The sequence below is a fragment of the Fistularia commersonii genome, chromosome 26, assembly GCF_037954325.1.
Source record: "Fistularia commersonii isolate RoL2024-O1a breed Wild chromosome 26, RoL_Fcom_v1.0, whole genome shotgun sequence".
Taxonomy (NCBI): Eukaryota; Metazoa; Chordata; class Actinopteri; order Syngnathiformes; family Fistulariidae; genus Fistularia; species Fistularia commersonii.
The window spans coordinates 3,559,614-3,587,581 of NC_141309.1; the positions used below are offsets into that span (position 1 = coordinate 3,559,614).

A 27,968-nucleotide genomic window follows, 5' to 3' on the forward strand; every position below is an offset into this window, starting at 1 on the left:
TGCCGTGCATGACCAGAAGAGATACGGCCTTAGATTTATTCTAGTGGTTTAACCTTTGGCTCCTGTTGAAAGTAACGGGACGTCTCGACCCGATTCTGTTGACCCCAAAATGATTTTTACAGCTGATTGCAAATCTGAATCTGTCATCGTTCATTTCTGACTGGGTGAGGACGAGTGTCTGAATGCACACTCGTATCTAATAACAAAAGTATTTTTTTGAAGCTAATGGGCTTCATGTGATATGTGTTCGTGCACAAGCCAATTCGGCGAGACTGCCTGCTATCAGTGGGTTGCAGAAGGCATTGCTTATCTGCGCTCGTCCTCACGAGCGCACAGAATGAATAAGAAGTTAAAGGCTCATGGTGTGAAGTTGGACAAAACAATATCCAAGTTGTGATATTCCATAAGTTTAGAAATGGGCGCCGGGAGTATCCCCTGATCACATTTAAAACAAAATATTCATGATGGTGAGCTGATAAGGTCCTGGAGACTGCTTCGAAAAACAGATTTGTGTGAATCTTTTTCCCCACAGCAGAATAAATAAGTTTGTCAAATGCATTTTGATGGCAAAAAGCAGGATAAATATTAATGAGCTCCTGTCATTACCCAGTTTGCTCCAAAGGGGAGAATTTTGGCCTGAAGTCCATTTGGGATATTCAGCTCTGACTGAATTTTTTTAGGCTACATTCATTTTTTTAAATTAGAATTTCAAGGAATATTGTAAAAAAAAACACAACAATTTGAGCATTTTTTAAAATCAAACAATTTATAGAGTTGGAATTTGCTTTACTGCCGATGTCAGACGGCTGTGTTTGTTTGGGCAACCTTGACTCAATTTAATTGGCCAAAAAAGCGAGTAGAAAATTGGAAATTGCGTCCAGTGTGTCCGACGGGTTACCATTAATGTGTGTTTAAGAAACGGAGACGGTGCGTGTTTTCTTAGACGGTGAAAATGATCAGAAATGTTCAAAATACACGTTGGGATCTTGCGCGCCGGTGCGTAATGACGCATAAAACTTCCACACCGTGGATCAAATCCGTGAAAACAACCTTCGCACTGGAGAGATACGAAGCCTCGGAATCTGGCGATCCGGTCCTCGTTTGCGTATTTGATAGTTTTAATGTGATTTTTACCGAATAAAGCACCGGGAGAAAACACAAACTCGTCCCGCTCCGTGCGCGGAGGAGAGCCGCGGCTGCGGCGGCGCGGCTGACACCACACGGTTCTCACCGGAGCGTGATAAGGCCCGGGCTGTGCGGGGCTGCAGAGATAGCGCTCTGACTCTGGTGTCTTCTCTGTGTCTCCCTGTGAATCCTCATCTGGGCATCAGCATCCAACCATGGCTTCTACCGTCACTCCGGGGGTTCCGGTGCCGGCCAAGAAGAAGGCCAAGACCGGGCCCACTTTGTCCAAGCTGATCCTCAAGGCCGTGGCGGATTCCTCCGACCGCGGCGGCTTGTCTCTTGCCGGTCTAAAGAAGGTGCTGACAGCCGGCGGGTATGACGTGGTGAAGAACAAAAGCAGGATCCTGGTCGCCGTCCGACGCCTGAGGGCCAAAAAACTAGTGGTCCAAACCAAAGGCTCCTTCAAGCTGAACAAGAAGCCCAAAACGCCTCGCAAGAAGAGGGCGGTGAAGAAGACCAAGGCCAAGGTGAAGAAGGCAAAGAAAGCAAAGAAAGCGGCGAGCACTAAGAAATCTACGAAGAAGAAGAAGGCGACAAAGAAACCAAAGAAACCAAAGAAACCGGCCAAGAAGGCGGCCAAGAAGCCGGCCGCCGCCAAGAAACCCAAGCAGGTCAAAGCCAGGGTCCCCAAGAAAAAGGCTGCTGCTAAGAAGTGAGACCTCACCTGCTCCACCGAACGCCGTGGAGGTGTTCCGGTAGCGTGTGGACTTAAAACATCATAATCCGATTTATTTTCAAGCCTTGGAGTGTGCTTTCCTTCCCTTTCCTGTATTCTCTAACCGACAAACAGAGGTCAACAATGAAAACATCGACTTTTTGCCGTGTCCACTCCCCATCTGTCCCCGAGCTCGATGAACTGATGACACTGTTTTGCTTTGGATAAAAAATAAATCTTGATCATTTGCAGAACCCAACCCAGTGTTTTGTAGTGGATTTTTCAACAATTGTGTTTTTTTTGCTTTTTTTTTTTATGGAATTGCAAACACCTTTGTGTGTTGGTTGCAGGTGAGTAACACACACATGCATACACACCACAAAACTGCGGATATTTCAGCAAGAAAGAAGTAGCTTTTTCTAATATTGATCACAATTCGTTCATAAAATGCGCATTTTATTTACTTTGACGTCGCTGCGCGCAATGACGCACAGAAAAAAAACGCCACAAAACACGCGTGTTTTACGCACAGATGCAAGAAATAAGTAGGTTTTTCTGATATTGATCACAATTCATTCATAATTAATGCGCATTTTATTCACTTTGACGTCGCTGCGCGTAATTACGCACAGAAAAACAAACGCCACAAAACACGTGTTTTACGCACCGATGCAAAAAAAGTAGTTTATTTTGATATTGATCACCATTCATAATAGCTAATGCGCATTTTATTCACTTTGACGTCGCTGCGCGTAATTACGCACAGAAAAACAAACGCCACAAAACACGCGAGTTTTACGCACAGGTGCTGGACCGCGCAGGAACCAAAACTACTGGAGAAAAGTGGGAATTAAATGTGATTCCGTCCCGAGCGGTCCTGATCGTGAAGCTGCGGGAAATGACGGCTAATCGACACGGACAACTGTGGACTCGAAGGGCGTGACGCATCGCGACCGCCTTATCTTCCTGCAGAAGAAGAAGAAAAAAACATCCGCTCGGCTGGTTCAGGTTGGGTGAAGAGCGCATGAGGGTCTCCGGGATATTAATATTACACGGATGTGTGTGTGTGTGTGTGTGTGTGTGTGTGTGTGTGTGTGTGTGGGAGGGGGGGGTTGCACCTTATAGATGTAACCGGAAGAGCTGCTCCACACCACCATCCTTCAACCACCACAGTCTGCACCGCATCTAAAAATGTGCAAGAAGATAACCCACCTTACACTCACTAGAAGAATATTCAGTGTTTATTATTCATCAAATTCTGTTTTAAAAACAAGAAACATTTAAAGATTCAAAGATTCAAAGTGTTTGTTGTAATTTGTACAGAGTGGAAACAATGAAATTCTTACTTTGCTGTCCACAGTGCATTTGGATTTGGATTGACAAAAAGGTAGTATAAACATTATTCTCAATATAAATTATTGAGTAATTATATTCAATATTATCTCAGGTGATAATCAACAATATGCCACTGTTCTTCATATGACCGCATACAATTTTGTTGATAATGTTATGTTTACCTGGAGCAGCTCCAAGGGGTCAGGAGGTCGTCCTCATCCAAAGCCTGCATTGTGTGAGGAAGGGCTGCCCACTGCTGAACCCGTGTCAAGCTGAAATAAGTAAAGCAGGTCGGAACAGGTGGAGGAAAGTGTCAGGGGTGAAAGCCAGAATGAAAGGAGAAGGTGGAGGAGACGGAGGTGAAGAGCAGCCATGCCGTCTGAGGAGAAGCGTTCAGTGCTCTGGAATTCATTTTAGCACCACAACTCAGAAACATCCGTTCATTTCCACACCATTCCACCACACTTTAAATGTTTTTATTTTATTTATATGAATATCTATTTATACATACTGTATATATATATATATATCATGTGTAATATGACATATTACTCTACACTTTTCAATTTGTTGAGCCACCTGGCACAACAATTTATTTTATATATATATATATGTACACACACGCACACACACGCGCACACACACACACACACACACACACAATATACTATACATTTTATTTATATAAGAAAAAATGTTCTTCGGACATGTGCTGCTGAGCTCTTGGTCAGGTCACCCTTCTGAAACAGATCCTGATCTCAAAGGGTTTTTACCTGGTTAAATAAAGATTGATAATATTGATGAAGTATTTTTTATTGTTTCTTTTAAATCTGTATTTTGTTTATATGTCTGTAAGGTATCTTTGAGTATCGAGTGAGGCGCCTTAAATAAAATTTTTTATTGTTATTATGAAGAAGAGCTGGAAGAAGCAGAGGTGGAGCGGCAGAGGACGGACGGGACCAGGAAGCGGTTCATTAGAAGGACACCACGTCAGATGTTCTGGAGATAAAGTTGGAATGAGGTGGTTTTGGTCAGATGGTGAAGATCTGGGTAGAAGGAGGTCTTAAGGAAGAGCAGGGAGGAAGTTTATGGAAGTTTAAGAGTGGTGAGAGAAGAGGGTTTGAAGGGGGCAGGTGATTGGCTGTGGAGACCAGGAGGGAGGAGCCGAAAGGAAAAGATAGTACACGTTTACCTGAAGTGAACTGATTGTTGACATTCCCTACTTGTACATACCTGTGTGTATTTGCTGCAGACGCGACGCATGGTGACTAAGTGTGGGGAATTTTCATGGACGTTCTCTGCAAAACAAGCGTCATGTGACAGGTGACAAAAATCAAACTTGTGACAGATATTCCCCTGCGTCAGACTGGGTTTTCATATCTGCTTTTGTCTCTTTGAAAGAGGAAGCAAAAAAAAACCATCCTCTATAATATGTACTTTGCTATGGAGCTTCATTTTATAGTTCCTCGCTAAATGTATGTATTTCACTCTGCTTAGGAAGTTTATGTGTGATATTCTACATATGCTTTCATTTTAAGATGGATATAACTACACTTTGATTTATTTTAATTTGATGTGACAAAAAGAATTAGTAACATATTTAGATTGGGAAAGTCCATCATTTTCTTTAGCAAATAATATTGTTTTACTAAAATATCTATATAGAAATAGTTTTATATTTTGATTTTATTTTGCACAAGGCAAAACTTTTATATTTTTTGCATCCTTGTTTAATTGAATGTTTATCCTTTATATGCATATTCTTTCTATTTTTACTATTTGCACCCTTTTCTACCGTGTAATGCTTCTGTGACAATTGAATTTTCGATAAAGCGCATGTTATCTGCTATTTATTTTTAATGATTATTTTTTTATATTTATAGGTTCAACAAAACTTTCAAATAAAAGCAAAAGCAAAGCCGGCCCTTTGATGCGTGTCTTTACAAAACTTTCCTGTTTGTCATGTGACCACGTCCTCACCAAAGAATGAGGAACCCGGCTCGTTGTTTCTTTTAAAATCATTTCAGTTCTAGATTCTGACGATCACCATGAAGGCAGCTGTCCATCTGTGGGCTTTCACTCTTTTTCACGTTTGCTTTTGCGTCCTCGTCGACCGTCCTAGCAACGGGCTCGGCAAATGTCGGGCATCCGTCAACCTCTCCATCACGGCGCTGGAGGTCCTGCCCGGCGGCGGCTGGGACAACCTGCGGAACATGGACATGGGCCGCGTGATGAACCTCAGCTACTTTCAGTGCCAGACCACCGAGGACGGGTTCTATCTCATCCCGGACGAGGTCTTCATCATACCCCGGAAGGAGACGGGAGTCGAGACCAACTCGGAGATCATCGGCTCCTGGCTGGAGGAGAGGAGCTCTCTGTCACGCGGCATCAACGGCGACTCGTCCTATCTTCCCGTCTTAAATGGCAAATATTCTGTTGAGAACCAGAGGATGAAAACTCACCAGGTTAAGGACTCTGCCACAACCACCCGAGTACAGGTGAGTCTTTCAATTCTCCGTGGTTTGGAATTAAAAATGAACAACCATACAAGTATGTAAAGGTGAGCTGCATGGGGGGGGGATTAAAAATAGCCATGATTATAATCAGGGTTACAAATGGGAAAGTACGGTAAAATTTAATTCAATGACATTTCCTTTTCCTTCAAAGGTTCGTAACCTCATTTACACGGCTAAAGTCTATCCGGACTTCCGTCTGGACTTCCGCTTTGCCCAGCAAGTCAAAGAAATCGCCGATGCCATTGAAAACAACCAGACACGATTGTCAGACTATCTGTCTGAGAAGATGGTGCTGGACTATGGAACCCATGTTCTCACCAGCGTGGACGCGGGAGCCACCTTGATTGAGGAAGACTACCTTCGTTCTTCTTACATTTCGGACAACGTCTCGCTGAGTTCCACTGTTAAATTGTCGGCCGGTTTGAACTTCTTCGGCAAACTGAAGTACGACATAGACGGTCAAAGCACCCAGCAGAGCTCGTCGCTTCAAGCGTATCAGGCGAACATTCAGTATTCCCTCATTCAAAGCCACGGCGGGATTCCTTTCTACCCCGGCATCAGTTTGCAGAAGTGGCAAGAGAGCACCCGAAACAACTTGGTCGCCATCGATCGGAACGGATTTCCTTTGCCCTACTTCATAAACAAAAACACCTTCCCCGATCTGCCTCAGCCCACTATCGGCAAGGTGGTTCTGGCGGTGAGTCGGGGCATCGAGCGCTACTACAAGGTCAACTCTCGCCCCGGCTGTGTCGACGTCAACTCCAAAAATTTCAACTTCCAGGCCAATGTGAACGACTCTTCCTGTCAGGGTCCGGCGACGAACCTCAGTTTCGGCGGCATCTACCAAGTTTGCACTCCGATCAGCCAAAACGCGGGTCCCCTTTGCAAGGAGCTGGCCCAGAAAAACCCGGACACGGGCCTCTTCTCATGTAACTCGCCGTACGTCCCCACTCGACTGAGAACCGAACTGAGGCAGCAGGGTTACAGCGTGTATCAGTGCTATGACCAAAAATACAGCTGTGGCATTTTTGGTCTATTCAATTGCCACCGTCAAGTGTGTCAGGATCGCGCTTACGTTCGCTCGGCTAATATCAGCACCTACTGGTGTTCGGTAAACGGGAGCGCTCCGGATAACTCGGGATTTCTGTTCGGAGGCATTCACGGCCCCTCTCTGCTCAACCCCTTCACCAGCAGCAAAAGCTGCCCGTCCAACTTCTACGGTTTGAAGTTCCTCTCAGACGGCATGGTGATATGCGTGAGTCGGGACTACGAAGCGGGCACAAAATTCTCCGTGCCTTTTGGAGGCCTTTTTAGCTGCGAGTCAAGAAACCCGCTAGGCGGGGGGAAACGTCGGTGCCCTCCCATGTTCAGCCAGCATCTCGCCGCAGTCAGCGATGGATGCGAAATCCTTTACTGTGTCCAGTCCGGGCTGTTCACAGGTGGACAGCTGAAACCCGTCCAACTGCCTCCGTTCACCAGACCTCCGCTGATTAGCATGCTAGCCACTAATACAGTGATGGTGATGACAGAGGGAGAAAAGAGCTGGGTCAGAATAGGAAAGACCAAGATGTGGAAAGTGGCCCAACCTGCGGACATGGAGAAGATGTTCAAGAGCATGAACGCGGAGTCGAGTCACTCGTCGGCGGGGAAGAAGGTCGGAGTGGCTTTTGCAGTGCTGGGCACGCTGGCGCTGCTGGTCTTAGGATTGGTGTTGCTGATAAAGAGGAGGAGGCTTGCAAATAGAGGATATGTGGAAATACGCGAAGAAGATACCCCTGAAGCTGAGCAGGAGACGTCACACATGGAGACTTGAGACACACGGGAGGGTGGGAAGGTTGGATCTGTTACCGCGGGTTTAGTTTTGAATTGCTTTGCAGCCTGAAATGGAAGCTGATCTTTGCTTAACTTTTTTGTAAAAAAAGTGGGGAAAAAAATGTGAACGTCATTCACTTATCCTGCCGTCAGGATTGCCGGGGTTGGGTGAGCGGGTTCACTCTGGACAAGCATTCATGCATCATACAGAGATATATAGACATTCACGCTCATCTGGGGAATCAACCTAAAGCAAATTTTTCGACTTTGGGAAGAAACCTTTGCCAACAGAACATACAAACTCGGCACGAACAGGTTTCCTGTCAGAACTTCTCGCCACAAGGCGATATGCTAACCACGGTGCAACTTAGAATATTTCATTTCCTGTTTTATTACCTGAAAAAAAGAGGAACTGCGCGTGAACACACTTGGACAGGAGGTCACAGTCACACACAAAAAGTGATTTTTCAAAAAAGAAAATCAAATAATATAAAAAAAAAACAAAAAAACATATTAATGGACATCGAGGTTTCATTCACATAAAAACTGACTATTTGTTGTGTGCTTTTTTTTTTTTCTCAACTGCATTTGTTTATTTTGTAACTTTTTTATTTGATTTGAATGGTTTGTCCCACCATAATAAAGGGAATACCGTGTGTTTTTTATCTTGTTATCCTGCTTATTTTCTTATTTCTCTATGTTTCTATAAGATTTACACATGAAATAAATTCTGGGCTTCTGCAATGAATTTAGAAGGGTGTCATCGTTTGTCTTTGTAAAAACACAGACGACTGCCTGACGTGGCCACGACGTGGACAATATCTGGGAAAAAAAAACACAAAAAAAAAACGACTATACATCCTGCGTGTTCTGTCTTTATGCACGAGAAGAAAGATCCACTGTGTGTCTTGCACACACGACGGAGAGGCAAACGCATCCTACCCCGCTGTACTGACCAAAACCACTATCGTTCCACCCACGTCCAGAAATAGACAGCAGAGCTCACGTGTTTGCTGAGGTTATCAGCACACAGACATGAAGGCTCAGACGCTATATAGACAAAAGTGCACAAACAGACGACACGCACACACACACGGACTCATTTCTTGTAAAAGGAGGTCAGATGAATGTGTGTTGTCACCACTGGGCCTGTATTAAGTATTTCCCTCCCCCCACCCGTGCACGTGCAAACACATCCACAGATGTGAGGGCATTACGAGCCCCAGAGCAGGGGCTCGAGCGTGAAAACAAACCTCCTCATGCTAACCGGGATGGCCGCGGGGAAAGAGAAAGAGAGAGAGAGAGGGGGAGAGTGAGGGAGTGACTAAGAGCAACAACCACAGAGGCTTTGAGCTATGAAGTCCCTCCTTTTAATAGAGGGAAAGACGGACAAAAGAGTCCAGCTAGCAGGCGGTTTTATTTCCACCAGGATCCGGGCCTCGGTCAGCGCCGCTCATCGTCAAACGCACACAGAACCGCTGATTCCTTTCTGCAAAGCAGGAGAGGAGCGGCAAGTGGATTTTTCAAAACATTGAAAATCTGAAGAGGGTTTTGAGCTCCAAAAAGAAGAGTGAAGCTGCACAGGAACAAAATCACAGAGGTGAGTCTGGTTTTCAGTGCACGCTGCTCGCGCGCACAATTTCGCAAGATCCGGCGTTTGAACCGTGACTAGAAGATGCTTTCATAGCGTGTGTTTTGATGCACGAGGTTCAAATTTGAAAGAAATAATTTTCGCTCTCTGTGTCATCTGCAAGATTGAGGTCAGGATGCCAGCGGGGTTCCCAAGGAGGGGATTGATCCTGTTTTTGTTGGTGCTGGTCGCGGCAGTTCAGCGGACCCCGGCCTGCCGGCTCGGCTCTGGAGCCGAGTGTGAGAAAGCCCCCTTTGTCCCGGGTCACAACCTGGCGGGGGAGGGTTTCGACGTTGTGCGGATGCGTCGGACGGGGGCGTATGTCATCAATGTCAAAGGTCACCTCGTGGACAACCACACCTGCACGATATGTCCAAACCGCTTCCATCAAGGACAGGTGACGGGCGACCGTACACACTTGTTTTTCTTCTTTGTCTCCATTCAATTGCAATTTTCTCCTCTTACGTCAAACTTCCTCTTAAATTCTTCTTTATCCACCTGCTTCCTGCGTTTCTTCTCCTCAGGCGCAGAGGCTCCCGGCCGCCGTGCTCGACTGGCGCTCCTTCAGCCACTGCAGCAAGCAGCTGTCCAGCGCCCTCCACCACTCGGTGGATTCGCTCCTGCGCAGCTCCAGTTCCCTGGTGAACAACAACTGGGACCTGGGCTTGAGCTTGGACAACATTGGGAATGCGGTGCTGGGAGGAAGCCGCTCTGAACTGGCAAAGTTTGCTCGTTCTCAGCACAGCGTGGACAAGGCCACGTTCGCCATCCACGAGATCAGTTGCACGTACTACAGGTAAAGATGCCTCGAAACTTTTGCAGATGGAAGGAACTGTTTGCACCTGCCGCACACCGCATGTTAAAGAGACAATTCGAAGATAAAAAAAAAAAGAGCCTCTGGGCAGAAACCGCGGTGACCTTGAGAAGTCGAGATACGCTTATTGGATTTTTGAACCTCACGCATTTTGCTGTTTCAGCTACAGGCTTGCTGATCATCCGCCGCTGAGCGGCGAGTTCACAAAGCACCTGCAGAGGCTCCCCCAGACCCTGGACACGATGCAGAGCAGGGCCCTGTACAGACGTCTGGTCGACACCTACGGGACACATTACATACACCAGGTCAGTACACATTAATATCTGTGTATTTCTGCAGGTATAATCTGTATGTTTGATCTTGAATGCATTGAATTATTCACAAGAATTTGACTGGTCGTCACTTCTACTGACATCAATTATCTGTGACACGGATTGAAGAACTGATATAATCAATTCTGATAATGGAGTATGGACTTTTCAAACTAGTAAGGGTGTGTTTGTGTGTTCGAGAGGCCTGTAATTCTTCAAAGTAGATCATTTTTGACTCTTTGAAATGCGATCAAGGTTTTTTTTTCTTTTTTTTTAATGAAATCAGTAAATATAGTTAGCCCGGCAGCTCTGTTGAAGCAAAGAACTACAAAAATGACTTCTTACTTCCTCTAAACGGATGAAATAAAAGAAAGAAAACAAAAAGAATCTGAATATAAATAACTTGCCAAATGTGATCGCTGCAGCTGGACCGGGTTTCCTTCCTCCTCTCATCCATATTGTTTTATCACGTCAGTGTTGTTGAGCGAGACACTGAACCCCTAACTGCTCCCCTGACGCTAGCGGACGGCAGCTACTGCTCATGGCTCATCCGTGATGGGTTAATTGCAGAGAACAAATTTCCCCAAGAGGGATTAATATGGACAAATTATTATTATTATTGTTAGCATGTAGCTGTTAGCACTGCTATTATTGCAAGAGTTAATCCGAAAACGTCTTTTCTTTATCTTAAAGGTGCAACTTGGAGGCAAGGTGAGAAGAGTCACCGCCTTCAGGACCTGTTTGGCCTCGCTGAAGGGCTTCTCCGAGGTCGACGTCAAAAAGTGCCTGAACGTTGAGCTCCGCATGGCTCTGGGTTTCCTCCCAGCCAACGCGTCCTTCTCCAACAAGTGTGATAATTTAATGAAGGGCAACATGAGCATGGGCTTCTATCAAGGCTTCATGACACACAGGATCGAGGTGATCGGAGGGGAGCAGTACTTCCCTGACATCCTGTACCAGCAGAATCCGTCCGAGTCGTACCACAGCTGGATGAACAGTCTCCATGACAACCCAGATGTGGTCTCCTACGCCATCTTCCCCCTGCATCATCTGGCGGAGGCCCCGGAGATCAGCGCCAACCTGAGAACTATCATCACAGAGTACATTAAGGAGAACAAGCTGCAGGAGGACCAGCTCGGCCAGAAGAACTGCTCCCCGACTCCCAACTTGGACCACAACTGCTGTCCGCTGCGGTCCGGCAGAGGCACCCTCAGGCTGGTGATCCACAGAGGTGCTGGCTTGAGGGCAGACACCTTCACAAAAACGGACGCTTTCGTGAAAATCTTCTACAACGGGATCTACGAGGAGACAGAAACGGTGATGGACGACAACGACCCGGTCTGGAACGCGACTTACTTCTTCGGCTCGGTGGAGCTGGGTCAGGAGCTGAGGTTCGAGGTCTGGGACAGAGACGTGTTTTACAACGACATGGCAGGAAGATGCATCATCTTCCCCGAGCGAGGGACGCATTCTCTGAGCTGCCAGCTGAAGAGAGGCGTCCTCTATTTTTCTTACGCTGTCAAATGCGACGCTCACCTGACGGGCTTCAGATGCGGACGATACTCGCCGAACGCCGAGTAGAGAGGGAGCCGGCGGCGCTTTCACTTTTGATCTCAACAAATTAAAACGAGAGCTAGTCAAATGTTAGGTTTTTTTTCCATTTGTTTGCCTTGGTGTTCTATTTTAGATGGTTAAAATGGTCCAAGTCGTGTACCACAGGGACGTAGCACGCCTCCACTTCTTTTGTAAATACCTTGTAATTTGTTCCGAAAAATAAAAACCTACAGTCAACGTTGCTGCGACTGATACGGTTCTGATTCTCCTTGTGCTTATTTTTAGATGACGTCCCCTTACTCGACCTCCCCTTTGCAGCATTACACGGCTCAGAATAACAGATGTGCCTTTCTAGGATTCCACCGTGGCGTTCAATCACCTTATTTACAACTCAAAGTAGAAATGTGAAAAATATGTCTCGGTGCAAGAGGCTCCAGTTACAGCCTCATCACCGAGTCTAACTCCAGACAGAGGGCAGGCCTTTCATCTGAAGCCGGAGGCGAAAAAGAAATTCTTTATACTTCAAACAAACGGTCTTCCCGGCAATTCCAACCGAATCACTGAGCGCACGATTCTGTATTACAGTTTTTATTTTAATTAAATTTATTTAGCCAAACTCGAACCTACAAAAACAAACAAATAAACAAACAGACACTTGATTTAGTAAGAGCTTTTACAGCGACATGTGTACAGTCGGAGCACTTCAGACAGTCATACAGTACGTGGATGTAGCAGCTGCTTCAAAACATCATAACTTCCTGTCAGTCGCATGAATTTATTCTAGGGAATATGAACAGCAAGAAAGAACTTACATACTTTCCAGTGAAAAAAAGGAATATTTGTCAAGTGTCCGCCTGGGCCCGACAGTTTCACACAGCAGATTGCGACGGGGCTGAACCTCCAGCGTCACGTCTTTATATTACACACTCATACACACACACACACACATACATACATACATAAACGGCGACAACACGTTTTACCAGATACTGTGCTCACACTGCCATCGAATATCACAAAATCATCGTAGTAAATAATACCGCAGCCAAAGATGTGACGGTGTCAAGACACTGCGAGAAGCTGAGAATTCTCCTCCGTCACTCGTCCCTGTCATACATTTGAGAGATCGCATTCCTGAATGGCCGCAGCTAAGACACTAAACGCTCTGATCAAGTGAAAGTGAGTTCGGAAAGACTCTGCTCCCACGTCAGGGGTCGTACAAACTGAAATCATGACAACTAGTTTCAGTGGTGATATACTGAGGTTACCAAAAGTTTAATTAGATCTTCCAACATAATGTGGCATCACTAGAAGTTTGGTCTAAGCTCTGACAGCTTCAGAGGTGCGCGTAACATGTTGAGTGCACGATATAGTAAAAGGCACAACTTCATTTTGCCCATGAATGCTGAACGTTTTGAGTGTGTTGCAGCAAAACACGCGCACATATAAAAATTGTGTTGTAGGCACAACTACCATGCTACACAAGAAACCGGATATCAACATCAACTTGGCAACATTTTTTTTTCCCCCAGTAGTTTCCACTATAGATACGTATGTAATCAGTCAAAAGTGTGTATGGCTCAGAGTCCCAGCGAGGCTTTGAGCAACGACGCCATGTCTTCAGGGATGGTCCCTTCACCACCTGAAGAACAAAACATTGGTTACGTCATTTCCATCTGCACAGCCAAGAGTTCCAGTAAACACCAGCTAACAAAAACATTGTCGTGCCACATAAATGTAACCCGCAACTTCGGAAATGGATTTGTTCTATTGGTCCTCCTGAACTGAAGGCATCTCATTAACATAACACCTACATTCACTTTAAGATGTTCAATGCTGTTATTAGATTCTAAAATGCTCAAGTTGGAATTTATACATATATATATTTGTTAGATTTTTGTAGAAATTAGGTCTCAAACTTTGAAATGGCGTGAATAAACTAAAATGAGCATTCATCAATAGCAAATATCAATCAAAAGCATCAATAATTCTTACTCATATTTGAATTAATAAAAAAAACATAGATATAAATTGGCAATCCATTTTTCAGGGCTATTCCTCTGTTCTTTCGGCTTCTCCCTCACTAGGGGTCGCCAGAGCGGATCGTCCGCCGTGATCCTCATATAGATTTAGCAAATGTTTTTAGACGGATGCCCTGCCGTGACTTGAGATGAACCAAAATGTGCAACACAAAATGTGTACATCCTGGCACATCTTGCTTTGTCCACACTCCTAGTCGACTGAACCCCTGAACACAAAACTGGATAATTGACCAAACAATAATTTAAGTTAAATAATCAGAATGGTAATAAAAATATGTACGGTAACTCTCTCGAAAATATGAGATTTAGAAAAGGTAGTAATGCAGAGTTTCGTCGACGCATAGATTTGCAGCAGTAGGGAAATGGTCCCCCTAAAATGAACTTGAGACACCAGGATGGGCCTGCTGATGTCTGGTAGAGCCTTTGTTTCTTTCTTTTAGCTACTTAGTCTCATCAGGAGATAAAAAGTCAGTGTGAAAATATGCTGATAGTCCAAATACATTGCTTAAGAATGTGTTTGTTTCCTCACTCTGCTCGGCAGTAGTCATATCCTGCTCCAGTTTAAGTTTCTTCTGGCCCAGCTGGAGTATGCAGTCTTCTATGGTGTCCTTACTGATCAGCTTAATCACTCGCACAGTCCTGAAACACAAGACACACAAGCATACACACACACTTTGAATCAGTTTTCTCCATATTCATGTGTGTGGAGATAACTGACATTGTGCGGTGGACAGGCCATATTGCAGGGCAAATCTAATCATAACAGACCAAGACATTTGCAAACAGATGCTGAAATGACAGATCATTAAATCACAAAGGGACAATATGAAGACGCCCTTCAGCTGCGAGGAAACGGATCTTACTTTGTCTGACCCACACGGTGACACCGGTCCTCAGCCTGCTTGTCGTTGTACGGATTGCAGTCGATGTCGTGTATGATCACCACGTTGGCTGAGGTGAGGTTGATGCCGAGGCCGCCGGCACGCGTCGACAACAGGAACACAAATATGTCACGGTCCGTGTTGAACTCGTCAATCAGCACGATCCTGTAGGACAATAACATTTTACATCACTAAATGTTGATGAGATTAATCCCTGTTATAGATTATTTGCAACAATATTTGAATGTGAATTAAAAGCGAGATATCTCCATTTAGACGGTTAAATATAAGAATAAGAACAACTTTATTTATCCCGAGGGAAATTCTTGTGCCAGAGTTTCAAGTAAAACATAACAATAATAAATAATAGAAGGAAATTGTATAAACAGTATAAAAAAGGGGGGAGAATAAGAAATACAAATAAAACTATAAAGTGTCTAAGTAACAAGTCAAGGCTATAAAGTGTCTTAAGGTCTTACGTACCAGGTGAAAGATAAATGATGATGAGGGTAATCAAATTATAGGATAAAGTGATAAATGACTATACAAGTGTGACCTGTCAGCAATGGGTGTGGATCCGTCCAGTCTGATGTAACGATGCTTGAGATGTTTCAGCAGTACTTCCACGATGTCCAGCATCATGGTGAACTGACTGAATAAAACCACACGGCTTTCCTGGGTGATGAGAAATGTTTAAGCAGCATTATATGAACGTCTTTAGCACGCAACCAGAGAAACATAGATGTTTATGGCTTTGCAGCTGCGTCATGTCTTTTGCAGAGCAGCACTGGCCTCTGCTGACTGAAGTAGTGTGTTACAGGTAACATTTGCATTCTGTAGGACACCATCCTGACTGATTTGGAGACAAAACTGAGGTAGCAAACTGGAAAAAAGCATGCACTGATGTAGATTGGGGTTCATGAAACTAGGACATCTCATCAAGGGAGGAAAGTGTATGTGCTTCCAACTCAGTTCAAAAGTTTTTTGTCCAACAAGTGGTAAGGAACTTGAAGTCAATCTAAAAATGCTGCATAATGTTGCAGACGTCGTCTGTGTTTCCTGTTATACTACAAATCATTACTAAACACTGACGATTACCTGTTCTTTGAGAGAAGCCAGCAACTCCGTGAGGTGGTTGAACTTCCCGGAGTCGAGGAGAACATTACTTTCGAGCTGGTAGGAGCTGATGGATGAGTACTGCTGACACAAACGATGCAGCTCAAAGTCTGACATCACCTCCATGTCTTCCTGGATCAGAGCAGCATCTGCATCAAAGTGAGTTGGCTCCTAGACAGAGAGGAAGAATGTAATGCCGATTAAAACGGAAGGAAAATACCAGGAGACCAATAATGCATTTGATAACAATGAAGGCGGGCTCATATTAAGCTTTAAAATAACACTTAAACCCAAATAAAGCAGCATTTCAGTGATATCATATTTCTAACCGTATTTGGAGAACCATTTATAACAGTGTGAAAATCCTCACCACGTTACAAAAAGAATTCACCTTTAGCATGAGTTTGCTCATGGCCTTCAGCTTTTCTGTGGTGTAGTACTGTCTGTGGAGCAAAGGGTGGTTGGCCATCTTCCTCAGCTGCATCATGACGTTACACAGCTCACGCTCTGCAAACAAAAAGGGCATTGGGGAAAAAATAAATAAAAAACATCACAATACTTTTACTGACTGAAGGACAATGCGATTAACGTGGAGTATATGTGACTTACTTTCGCCATTGGGTGAAGTCTTCAGTTTTTTAAAGAGGGACTGGTAAAGAACGAGTTGTTTGTCACTCATCGGGCAAAACTCAACCTTCTCTTCCTTGTTTGGCAGCTGCTGGAGGACCTGAAAAGAAGAACAGGAAAAATGATTTGCTGCCCTAAAAACAAGATTTAAAGAGCTCCTTTTGTATTTACTTACTTCGCTTTTGACTCTTCGAAGGATAAAGGGCTTCATTATAAGTCTGGCCTGAGTGATACGATCTCTCTCGAAACGACTCTGCTCCTCGTGGGATTTCTGCACGTTGCATTGTTGAATTTTGAAAAAAGAAAGAAAAAAAAAACCAACTAGAATCTAACCTATTCATACTGCATGTTTGCTGTTTCCAATATTTGGCTATCCTGAACAAGATTTCTATTTGTAAATTTAAACTTTTCATCATAGTGTAGAGAGCATGGTCGCTTACTTACCATGGAAAACATTTTGGACAGCTGTGAAGTGGAGCTGGAAAACATGGAAGGCATGATGAAGTTCAACAACGACATCAGCTCCAAGAGGTTGTTCTGTAAGGGCGTGCCGGTGAGCAGCAAGCGATGATCCGCCTATAAATGCGAGCGAGAATGCAGCATCTTAATAAACTTTGTGGAGAGAATAAACCAAACCCTAGAGGCCTCTTGCTACTGCAAGGACAGAATGAATTGTTCCACAACGTGTAGAACGCGACAACTAAGTCAGCTTACGTTAATTGCCATGAGATGGCGGTAGCGCAGTGAGTTCATGTTCTTCAGCATGTGACCTTCATCAAATACGGCGTACTTTAGATGCAGCTTTCGGAAAAGGCTGCGGTCGCTGTCGTTTCCAATGGCCAAGTTATAGCTGCGGAACGACGCAAACACAGTAAGCGTTAAGTGAGAAAGAAAAGGAGAAATAAGGTGTGCTAGTTCTCCAGCGCCAAAATGGTTGAGACTTTTAATTCTCCCTTCCATGTGGGCGCATTTCGTTTGTTTGCTCACGTGGTTACGATGACGTTGAATTCGACATCATCATACAGGATGTCGTGCTTGAGGTAGCGTCGGTCCTCCATAGAGCCTATGCAGGACATATGGGCAAACACAAGAATTAAAACTAAACTGAATAAATCAAGATAAAAACGTGGAAATATAGATTTACAACACAATATACAAAGTAGCATAAATTGAGTGAGAAGTCCCACCGTAGTAAACGATAACTTTAAGGCTTGGACACCACATCTTCAGCTCTCTGACCCAGTTATCTAAAAGAGGTGAAACAATTAAAAATATGAAAAATTTAATGTATTTAACTGTTGATGAGACAATGAAATGGCAAAAAAAAATTGAAGAAATATTTTTGAAAAAAAAAAAAACAAATATTACATGCAAATTTTTACTTTTATAACAGGATTAAAAAAATAATAATTTGTACAAAATCAACATTTCAATTCCATGAAATGTAATCAAAATTAAAATAATGACCAATAGAAGAGTAATATTCCAATCCATGACTTCTCACATCCCTCATCATATTAGTATATGACTATCACTTCATTGTTTTGAAATAATCCTTACCGAGAGTAGAAGCTGGAACAGTGATTAGGTGTGGACCCCTGATTCCATTCTCGTATAACTGAGCCAGAAATGCTATCGCCTGAATAGTTTTTCCCAAACCCTGTGACACAAAGCAAAACACAATGAAAACTAAAAATCAAAAAAAGAATCAAGATGGTAAAATAAGTTGTAATGAAGGGCTCTTCAAATCCTTTTCTGTGGGTATAAATAACAAATAATGGCCGTTCGGTAGCGTCCACAGTTTCTGAGTGACATATTATAATTTATCTAATCATCTCTGGTTTAAAAATCAGACTATTCAATTAAATCCAATCTTCTCATTCATTTCTGGTTTATTATGCAGCGTCATATTCACTGCGTACTGTGATTATGCATGAAACACTTTTTTTGATGACTCAAATCCGACATAGAATACCGCGGTGTCAGCGTCTGACAGACATTGGCTGTTCGGCGTCACCCTTCTTCATGGTGCTCGGTGGGCTCTCTTACCATTTCATCTGCGAGGATGCAACTCAGCTTGTGCTCGTGGAGAAGTAGAAGCCACTTCAGACCAATCAGCTGATAGGGCTTCAGCTGGAACCTGAATAAAAATGAACAAAGACAGAAGTAGCACATTTATGGAAAAAAAAGAAAAAACACAATTGAACATCTACCCCTGCCTGCAACTATTTATGCCATTCTAAGATATTTAACATACAATTGAAATCACAACATGAATAAGTGCATGTCACTTACTGGCTGTTGAGGACGCCGGGCTGTTTCAGAGCCGCAGTGCCCTTCTCCATCACCTCCGTGACCTGCTTGACCATTTTCGAAGAGATGGTCTCGCATTTTGACATGAGGCCCAGAACAACGGTTCTCTCCTTGAGGACGACCCTGCAGCCCAGCAGCAAATCCTCCGACAGCCCATTATCCTTGTGGAAGACGTCAGCCTAAAAAGAAGACATGTTTTAAGAGTAAATGCAACAAAATGTATGCAAGTCCTTCAGTACAAGATAATCTGATGGCCTGTCACTGGATATGAACCAATACTATATCCAGGTCACAGTAAAGGGAAATTCTGAAATAGAGTTTAATGTAATTTGTTCATAGCTAAGCATATAAAAGGATTTTCTCAATGTAGTAGAATTACTAGAACACTGATACAAATAATTATGCGGCAATAGGATACATTTTAATCATGACTCTTGAGTATTTTCCCCTTTTCATAGGATTATCTATATGGCTTTGCATTGTTGGAGAATGCAGTGTCTTACAACAGGACAGGCTTGATACTCTTCTGCTAACAAGGAATTCCAAGAGTTTATTGCTTTAGTATAGGAGGCAACAAATGCTGGTTTCAATCTGGAAGCTTGCTTATTATCCTGAGTACTCACATGGATAGTAGAATAGAGTGGATGGAGGAAAATTAAAAAAAAAAAAAAAGAATCATCATCATAACTAAAACATTTTTAGTGAGACAGCACTTTCTAAAGATCCACGCCTGATTATTTGATATACTGTGACCTGCTATAACAAAGTAAACACTGAATGGCCTGTGAATGTAAACAGCAGATTGTCCGCATTGGACTTTTTTGATTCACAGGTTTTCAGCTCGTCCACATGAAGTTTGTCAGCTTTCCTCGTACCCTTACTGACTTCCATACTTAAATGGAGTTGTATTTGAAAAACTAAAAGTATGGGAAGCATCATGGGATTATAAGGGGCGCTCGCGGCTCGGTTGGTGGAGCAGGCACCCCCTCCCATAGGCAGGTTGGTGGATCAGTGCAGAAGTATCCTTGGGCAAGATATGGTTAACACCTTGCATCAACAGTGTGCGAGTGTGTGCGCGCGAGATCTGATGTAAAGCGCTCTGAAACTGCGAGGTGTTGAAGGCGCTCTATAAGTGGCGACTATTAACAACTTTGAGGTGAGAGGTGGGTGAAGAGTATTCATTACTATCCAACAGATGGTGATAGTAGTATTTCTGTGTAGTTTCACATTTTCAGAACATTAACACAACATTTGGGCAAACTGACAGTTTAAGCCCGACAAGAAGAGCAATCTTATATATCGAAAAAAAATCAACCCCTCCCACTCACCAGGCTTTCCCAGTCATTAAAGGGTCGCAGCTCCACAATTTTCTGGGCTTTTTTAACAGAACACCCAGAAATCAGTGAGAGTTCATCAATTGTTGCATCTTGGAAAAAGGCAAGCATCTCCTTCTTCAGCTCGGTCATGCCTCCTGTGGATTCCAACTCATCCCCCGAATCTTCGAACTCACTGCTAACTGTGTCTTCATCATCGTCATCATGTTCCCCCTCAGAGCTGACGTGTTCATTTGAGGCACGGGCTTTCCTTTTTCTCTCTGCTGCCTGTTTTTTAGCTAAACTGGTCCCACTGGCAAATCTGGACAGCATCTGAACAGCAGACGATGAAGAAGACGGGTTTCTGGAGGAGGTGATTGTTTTCTTGATGGAGGAAGATGAAGACATCGAATCTGTTTTTTTTTGTATCCATGTTGACAGGGTGGAAGTACCCCGGCTGTTTTTGGACTTGCCTTCTTCGTCATAATCTGACTCAGCTTCGCTATCAATTGTAGCATCTCTATGGTCACTCTCTGACCCACTGATATCTCTGTGGTGTTTGGAGTCTCTTTTCTTATTTGCACTTTCTCTATGTTCTTTTTGGCGCTTTGTCTTTCCACAGTCTCTGTCTGACTTCTCTCTGTTCTTTGACTTGCAGGGTTTGTTATTCTCTGCCACTATTGTTGTGTAACTTGTGGTATCTGTTCAAATAGAGAGTACAGTCACAACCTGCATTCGAATGAGCAAGACAAACAAAGACGGCAGGGGAAAAAAAAATATTACATGCACATGTGTTCGAACCTGGATCGGAGAACATTTCCAAAACTTGCAGAGCTTCCTCAACATCCCATTCGTGTTCCTGCAGCACCATCCGCAGTTCCTGTAAAACAATACAAGGTTCAGAATTTCTCTTTCCAGTTAACACACACATACACACAGCTTCTGCAAAATCCTTTCTTCCCACTCAGAATTTCCTGGGAAAATTACAGGTGCTTGTTCCGCTTTAATTTCCAATTCCATCAGGTAAATATATTTGTGTGAATATTTTTGAATAATTTTAATTGCGTGCTTGTCTAAGTTGTTTGAGACGTTTTAGGAGAATGGTCTCATGAAGTTTTAAAAATGGTCGATGATTAAATTCATTTTCATTTATTCTCTGCTCGAACAATTGAATTTGAACTGAACCAGAGTAGAGAGTGAACTGGTGACCTCACAACACTGTGGGCTGACTCATAAGTTACTTCAAGAAAACTCGAGGCTCAATGTGGGGTCAGGATGTCTGTCTGAGTGTTTTCACCTCCTTGTCTTGGTCAGGGAACTTTTTCTGAAGTCTTCTGACCATTGCCTCCTGCTTCTCCCAGCTTGGTTCATTCCCTTCAACATCTTCTTCCTCAGACACCTTTTGGTGTCAAGACACGTACCATGTTAAACAAGTAATCAGAAAAAGTAGCACAATGTTTAATAACTCGAGTTTGATTTCTTTCCTCTATTTGATTACCCGCTTCAAATTATATATGTATATCAAAAACAATAATATGTATATCTACACACACATACATACATACATAATACCAGATCCTGCTGTCTGCACAATTAGCCATGTGCTTCTGTGTACATAAAAACGGAAAACTACTTGATGATTTTTTTTGGTCTTGAGAATTTAGAAAATTCTGAAAAAAAATCATTTATAACAGTGCAACAATTTAACCCTGCTTTATTTACATTTTGTTTCATTTTTTTAGTTTCTTTTTTTTCTGTTTTCAAAGAGCCAGACTTAAAATGCAATCGTGAAAGGAAATATTTGTTAGGTCTTCTCAGGACCTTTAATCGTAGTTTGATCATTGTCCAATTTGGTCAACTTTGTGCAGATCTTTGTATGTAACATTAAATGATAATGTGAAAATTGTAATCATCTCACCATTGATGATCGTCTCTTCTTGTTGAGCTGAACTACATCACAGTCTTGAGAGCTGCTGGATCCATCCTGCTTTCGCTTCCTGCCTTGATCTGGGGCTGAGAGGACAAATTGCCAAATAATATACTGTGGGATCTTAAATGAAGAAACTGTACTGTGATTCTTGGTTATTAATAATCCGTTATCTCAAATCTATCAATCAGATACAGGAAAGTCACATGACAAAACCTACAATCAATGCTTTAATAGTTATGAAATCAGTATGAAGATCTTTTTTTCACCTTCTTTATCGCCATACATTAACAGGCATGCGGCCACCGCCCCTTCCAAAGTGCTTGTGCTCTCAATGACCTGCCGACACAAAAATGATCACCATTGCACCATTGTTAATCAATATCAACAATCTATCCATTAATAAGTAAAATGAATGTATTTTTAGGTGGATAGCACTGCAAGTACTAAGACACACTGAAAACAATTGACACATGACTTAGGTCGTTAAAATAGGATACCGTGAAAACCTCTGAACCACAAACCAACCTCTATAAGCTCCTTCCTAGTCAACTGCGGAAACATTTCCTCAAGCCTTTTCCTGTTTTCTTCCTTTTCCGTGTTTCCATCATCTGTTAAATCATGGATCGATGATTTCGTCACAGAATCTCTGCGGGAGACACAAGCAAAACATTAGACATTATTTGGGTCTGGAAAAAGAGAGAGTCGGTGGCATTGTAAAAGGCACTTACTTGGATTTCCTTGAGGATATTTTGGTGTGCGGCTCCTCTTCATCGTCAGTCAGTTCAACAGCAACCACCTCCTCAAACACCACTCCACGGGCGTGGGACTTTGGGGGATTTTTTGCACTTTTTACATGAGCTAGATTGAAAAATGACAACAGGGATTATCGGTTTCAGCTCGTTCAAGTAGCTTAGCGTCACCCAGAAGAGCAGTCAATGGAGAAGCAGGTCAGGGAGCAAAGTAATAACCTATGAATGGCCAAGACATTCAATCACTTATAGGGTTTTATTTATGTAGCATCCTTGTTGACATACCTCAGGAAATCCAATTTGCATGCATACACTAAATAGCCCGGCTTAATAATACACGGCGGAGTGTGCTCAGTATGAGCGTGTCTGTGACAGCATGCCTTCACATCGGGCTACAAGCGAGGCAAGCTAGCTTTGACATCTGCGAGTTACCTGGCTTGTTCTCCTTCTCCGACTCGGGACTTTTGGAGCCCGTCTCCTGGATTTTACTGGGTGTCGTTGACGGCTTCTTATCAAAACGAAAACGGTCTAAATTGAATAGACTCATCCCGACAATGTATTGTGCGCTCGACAGATGCAGCTCTTTGTCTCCGTCTGGTTAGCAGTTTTTTTACTACGTCCACTCACATGAAAGACGACGTTCGCGTTAGCATGTGTAAGAACCAAACGTTAGCTAGCTAGCGTTCTCGGGTTGTTAGCCCCACGGTCAACGACAGTTAACCTTTCTCGCGCCTACGTTTTCAAAAACGGTAATTCATGATGTGGATGACAAAGCACCGTTTTACCAAAACACGGTATTTTATTTGGACCCTCTGTCGTCCGACAATTGCCGGGTTTCCCGCGAACTCGCGTTCAGCCGAGGATGCTGATCATTGATGGCTCCAGCTCCGCTCATTGGCCAGACGGGGATGTGGGCGGGAACAAAGAGTGAGGTAAAGATAAATTCTGACGCTAACTTCCGGTTTTGCTCAACATCTGCTTTTCAGTCGCTTATAAATTTACTTACTTGTTTTCGTTATCTTGTATCTTCCACAAAAAAAAAAAAACACACACATTTTTACCCTGTATTTTTATCATGAATTCTAAATATTTCTGCATTCAATGTTATATCTTTAGAAATGGCGACGTGAAAGTGAGTGCTGAGACACAAGCGAAGGATCAGAAACTGGGAGTGAATTGTCTTGATGCTCACTAGCCTTTGAACGCCGCTTATGAAACAGTCACCCCTTGATGGAAGTCCATGCAGAAAGGTACATGTGACGACTTGATGCAAGTAAAACCTTGTGATCAGAAAAACACAGGCCTATGCAAACCTAGATTAATCCAGCATACCTTGCATATCAAATTAGTTTAATCTGTCGTATGCCGGTTTCAGTGTTGGGCCACATGGGGCCAGGCCCCATTCGAGTCAGTTTATTCACTGCTTACACCAGTTTATTGTGGGTTGAGTGCAAAGGCCCAAACAGCAGACGAAAACATGAAAGTCAAAAGTGGGGCAGTAAGTAATTGCAAAACGTAAAAAATATGTATAAATAACTGCAAATACTCCCATTGGTTTGGCCTAACACTTAAATGATTTCAAAAGTGAAAAACAGAATTTACAAAACACCAATTTCAGATGAATGCATAGTCAACTTGAATAATATCCACTTATGAAGTCTGTATGCATATTGGGCCAAAAAGAACATTTCATGCAAATAAGGCAAAGAGTGGATGAGTGCACATCACAACAATATGCAAAAAAACAATCTAACAATGCATTCTGTGTTGAGCCAGGGCATTACACATAACAGCTAATGGTCCATTTCCAGTTGTGACTATTTGAATACAAGAACTCACAAATCATGAACCAATGGCCTCATACAGACCAACTGACTGCAGTTTACCAATAAAAAAATGGGGAAAATGTTTAAAGAGCAGATCTTTGTTCTGTAGAGAGCATGTACTATTTAAGACGTTTCCTTATCCAGACGTTATTTTGATATGCATCTTCATCTCTGCGACCTCCAGCTCCTCCTCCCGTCTGTTGGTCATTGTCACTGTTTCTAGAGGATACAGCATGACTGTTCTCACCACTGTCTTGTCAACCTTTCCTTTAATTCTGGCTGATCGTCTTCTATGCACATTTAAAGTCTACTGGCCACTTAAATTGCACTCTCCCTTGCACCTGCACTTTGTGAGTTGCACACCAAACTGCACTCAAACGTCTTATTGCACTGCCACTCTTCTATAATCATATTTATCATGATGTTTACACTCTTCCTATCGGCACATATCCAAATGCACTGCGGACAGCAAAGTAGGAATTTCACTGTACTGGGAAACATTTTTCTACACTGTGCATGTGATAATAAACACTTTGAATCTTGAATCTGTCTCTTCGTATCCCCGACACTTTTCTCCACCCATTCCAACCTGCTTGAACCCGTTTCTTTACCTCTTTTTTTACACTCTCCATTGCTCTGGACTGTTTACCCCAAGTACTTGAAATCCTCCAACTTCTTAATGTCCACTCCTTGTAGCCTCACCGTTCCACACATGCATTGTGTGCCAGGACATCTTCCTATGGAGCAAAAAAAAAAAAAAAAAAGGCTGTCACACATTGCCTGACCAGAGGGGGGGAGTAGACTCATTCTGTGAGTTTGCAAAATGGACACTTTGCCTCATGGCAGTTAATGAATTCCAGATTTATCATGTCCCAAAAGAGGGGTCACCATACCTGACCCCGATGTCTGTCTGTCTGTCTGTCTCTTTCTCGCTGTGTGTGAGAGAGTTTATCTGCCACTGTCGCTCCCTCTCTCTGTCTGTCTCTCCGTCTTTATGCCTGCCTCCCTCTGAGCATGTGTGTTTATGTGAATATGCGAGCGTGTCATGATTTTTCCGAGATTCTACACTTACTCTTGGGTAAACCAACACAATATTCATTTGTGACAAACAGTGGACAGAACAGTGGCACAGCTGTGTAAAAAAAGGTATTTTACAAAAAAAAAATAATATTTGGCTTGTAGCGGTCTACAAATACAGTCTGTGAAATACAATAAAAAGATACCCTTAATGCAGAATAATAACTGCCCCCTTGATTTTGAATTGCTTTTGTTTGTGTCATGTAGTCTCTGTGACTGACAGATGGAAAGAAGTCAGAAAAACGATTAAAAAAAATGGAAATTTGTAAATATTTGTAAATATTTTATGACATATAATTGTATGGACTCTGGATGTTGGGTTGTGGTTGTCTCTCGCAGATGTTTTTAGCATTCTGCAACTTGTACCTGCAGACTTTGCTGTGATACAGTGAATATATTATGATGATGAGGTTGGGTCCTCTCATCAAAACACCAGCGCCATCCTGTCGCCTCACTGTCGCCCCCACCATTGTCATGGAGACCATGTAAGTTATAGCATTGCGTGTGTGTGTTTGTGTGCTACCCTTTGCACAATAGGCAGACTGACACAGAATCTGATAGGGGTCATGACCCCTCACAGCAGGATGTTCAAACTGTGGCTCCTAGCTTTCCCCTGTCCTCTTGGTCAAGGTTTTGTGTACGCTTTGAATCTTATGTCTGTGTCAGAGCAAATAGACGTATATTATTCGTAACGTAGCTGGTTTCCTGCATTTAAGTGTATCAATGCATTCACTTATGGAGTTTATGGACACACACACACACACATGTGCACATACACGTGCACAAGCACACTCAGAGACAAGTTGGCGCTTATGCATCAACAAAGAAAAATAAATCTCTGTGCTGTCCCAGTGTAGGAGCAAAGCTTTAAAAGGAGGCGGGCAAACACACATACACACACACACACACACACACTTTCAAATTCACACGTGCACAAAAAAAAAAAAAAACACAAAATGAGCAAAAATACATTATTCTGTTGTTTCTATTATAGTTGACGTTTTTCTTCGCAATTGAAACGTACATCTTGAAATGAAGTCATTGAACTTGACATGAAATTGTGTCGCTATTGAAAGTCAATCCAAGTTCGGTGGTCAGAATTAGCAGTCACACATAAATGCACAAACTATGCATGTGGCTCTCATACATCTGCAATAACGTTTCCAAACTGCAGGTGCTGAGTTTTAACATATTTAAGTCTATAAGTCAACATTGCATTAGTGTGTCTCTGTCTGATTGTGTGTGCATTTAAGGTTGACCCGACCGCTGTGTCCCAGCAAACTTGTCACAACGTCTGTCACCAACCAGTCACCATGGCGCCCAACTTGGCTGAGACCCGACAGCGGCAGGGAGCACCTTGTCACCATGGTAACATGTCTGGGATGTACATACCCCCCCCCCAACCCAGCAAACATGCGGAGCGACATTGAGTTGTGATCTCAGTATCTTAGTCCATCTATACGCGGCCCTTGAACTGAGGTTCTTCAAAATCCACTCGCTCAAGCTTTAAATACAGATTCGTGCAAAACATGGAGACCCAGTGATCTGTGAAAGTTTGGATGTGACACTGCCACCATGGTTAATACTTGTGATTATATTTTAAACAAGTAGATACTATATTTAAGTCCAACATGGAAAAATAGAGCCTCAAAGTGGAAAAAAAAAGAGCGGTGTTAATTATGTGTTGTTTGACTTTTCTGATGTGGGAGTGCCCTCCAATTTTACCACTTTTATTCAATTTCACAGCAAAAAAGTTGCAAAAATCTCTTTAGAATTAAAATTGTAAAATGCATTCCCGACACGAGTTGAACTCAAGATAACTGACTTTGGCTTGAGATTTGGCTGACTAAAATTAAAAGACCTGATTTGTCTTTCCGTTTTGACACAGATGACACTCTTTATATTTTTTTTCCTTTTATAATTCAGCCTGCATTTCAGAGACTTTCACCTTTTGACGTATCTGTCAAACTTTATCTGTGACTATGGTAAATGGATGTGAATGGTAAGAATGAATTAAATGAATTTATACAAATTACAATATTTAAATGTTTCTACTGGTCCTTGAACTTGATAAGAGAAGAACAAGTGGCTATTGTAATCAAATAACTTCAAGAGCTTACAATATTATATCTGTAATTTAAAGATAAGATAAGATAAGATAAGATAAGATAAGATAAGATAAGATAAGATAAGATTTTATTGATCCCCATAGGGAAAATTTGTTCGTCACAGCAGCACAACAACAATAATATCAATAAGTAGGGTTTGGAAAAAATCCGCAC

At 42.8% G+C, this 27,968-nt stretch overlaps 4 protein-coding genes across 4 annotated transcripts; 3 read left to right on the forward strand and 1 right to left on the reverse strand.

Annotated features, from left to right (window-relative positions):
• The first annotated feature begins 1,265 nt into the window (after positions 1 to 1,265).
• On the forward strand, positions 1,266 to 2,099 carry LOC147218272 (histone H1.3). Its single transcript, XM_086174324.1, has one exon. It carries the CDS (start codon positions 1,341 to 1,343, stop codon positions 1,839 to 1,841), a length of 501 nt encoding a protein of 166 aa, XP_086030450.1. The 5' UTR covers positions 1,266 to 1,340; the 3' UTR covers positions 1,842 to 2,099.
• Positions 2,100 to 5,212: 3,113 nt separating this feature from the next.
• Positions 5,213 to 8,251, forward strand: mpeg1.1 (macrophage expressed 1, tandem duplicate 1). The gene is made up of 2 exons (XM_086174092.1): positions 5,213 to 5,673; positions 5,843 to 8,251. Exons 1-2 carry the CDS (start codon positions 5,224 to 5,226, stop codon positions 7,502 to 7,504), a joined length of 2,112 nt encoding a protein of 703 aa, XP_086030218.1. The 5' UTR covers positions 5,213 to 5,223; the 3' UTR covers positions 7,505 to 8,251.
• A 616-nt stretch (positions 8,252 to 8,867) lies between these two features.
• Positions 8,868 to 12,046, forward strand: prf1.5 (perforin 1.5). Its single transcript, XM_086174083.1, has 5 exons — positions 8,868 to 9,103; positions 9,258 to 9,530; positions 9,658 to 9,929; positions 10,111 to 10,252; positions 10,952 to 12,046. Exons 2-5 carry the CDS (start codon positions 9,270 to 9,272, stop codon positions 11,837 to 11,839), a joined length of 1,563 nt encoding a protein of 520 aa, XP_086030209.1. The 5' UTR covers positions 8,868 to 9,103; positions 9,258 to 9,269; the 3' UTR covers positions 11,840 to 12,046.
• Positions 12,047 to 12,404: 358 nt separating this feature from the next.
• Positions 12,405 to 23,762, reverse strand: smarcad1a (SNF2 related chromatin remodeling ATPase with DExD box 1a). Its single transcript, XM_086174086.1, has 23 exons — positions 23,216 to 23,762; positions 22,763 to 22,892; positions 22,560 to 22,680; positions 22,301 to 22,370; positions 22,023 to 22,117; positions 21,402 to 21,503; positions 20,906 to 20,984; positions 20,120 to 20,805; positions 18,774 to 18,970; positions 18,528 to 18,618; positions 18,039 to 18,138; positions 17,666 to 17,725; positions 17,466 to 17,541; positions 17,193 to 17,328; positions 16,923 to 17,054; positions 16,654 to 16,749; positions 16,461 to 16,578; positions 16,243 to 16,358; positions 15,834 to 16,022; positions 15,292 to 15,410; positions 14,718 to 14,900; positions 14,384 to 14,493; positions 12,405 to 13,454 (listed from the first exon to the last, which is right to left on the reverse strand). The coding sequence occupies exons 1-23, from the start codon at positions 23,328 to 23,330 to the stop codon at positions 13,393 to 13,395; spliced, it is 3,183 nt and encodes a 1,060-aa protein (XP_086030212.1). The 5' UTR covers positions 23,331 to 23,762; the 3' UTR covers positions 12,405 to 13,392.
• Positions 23,763 to 27,968: the final 4,206 nt, after the last annotated feature.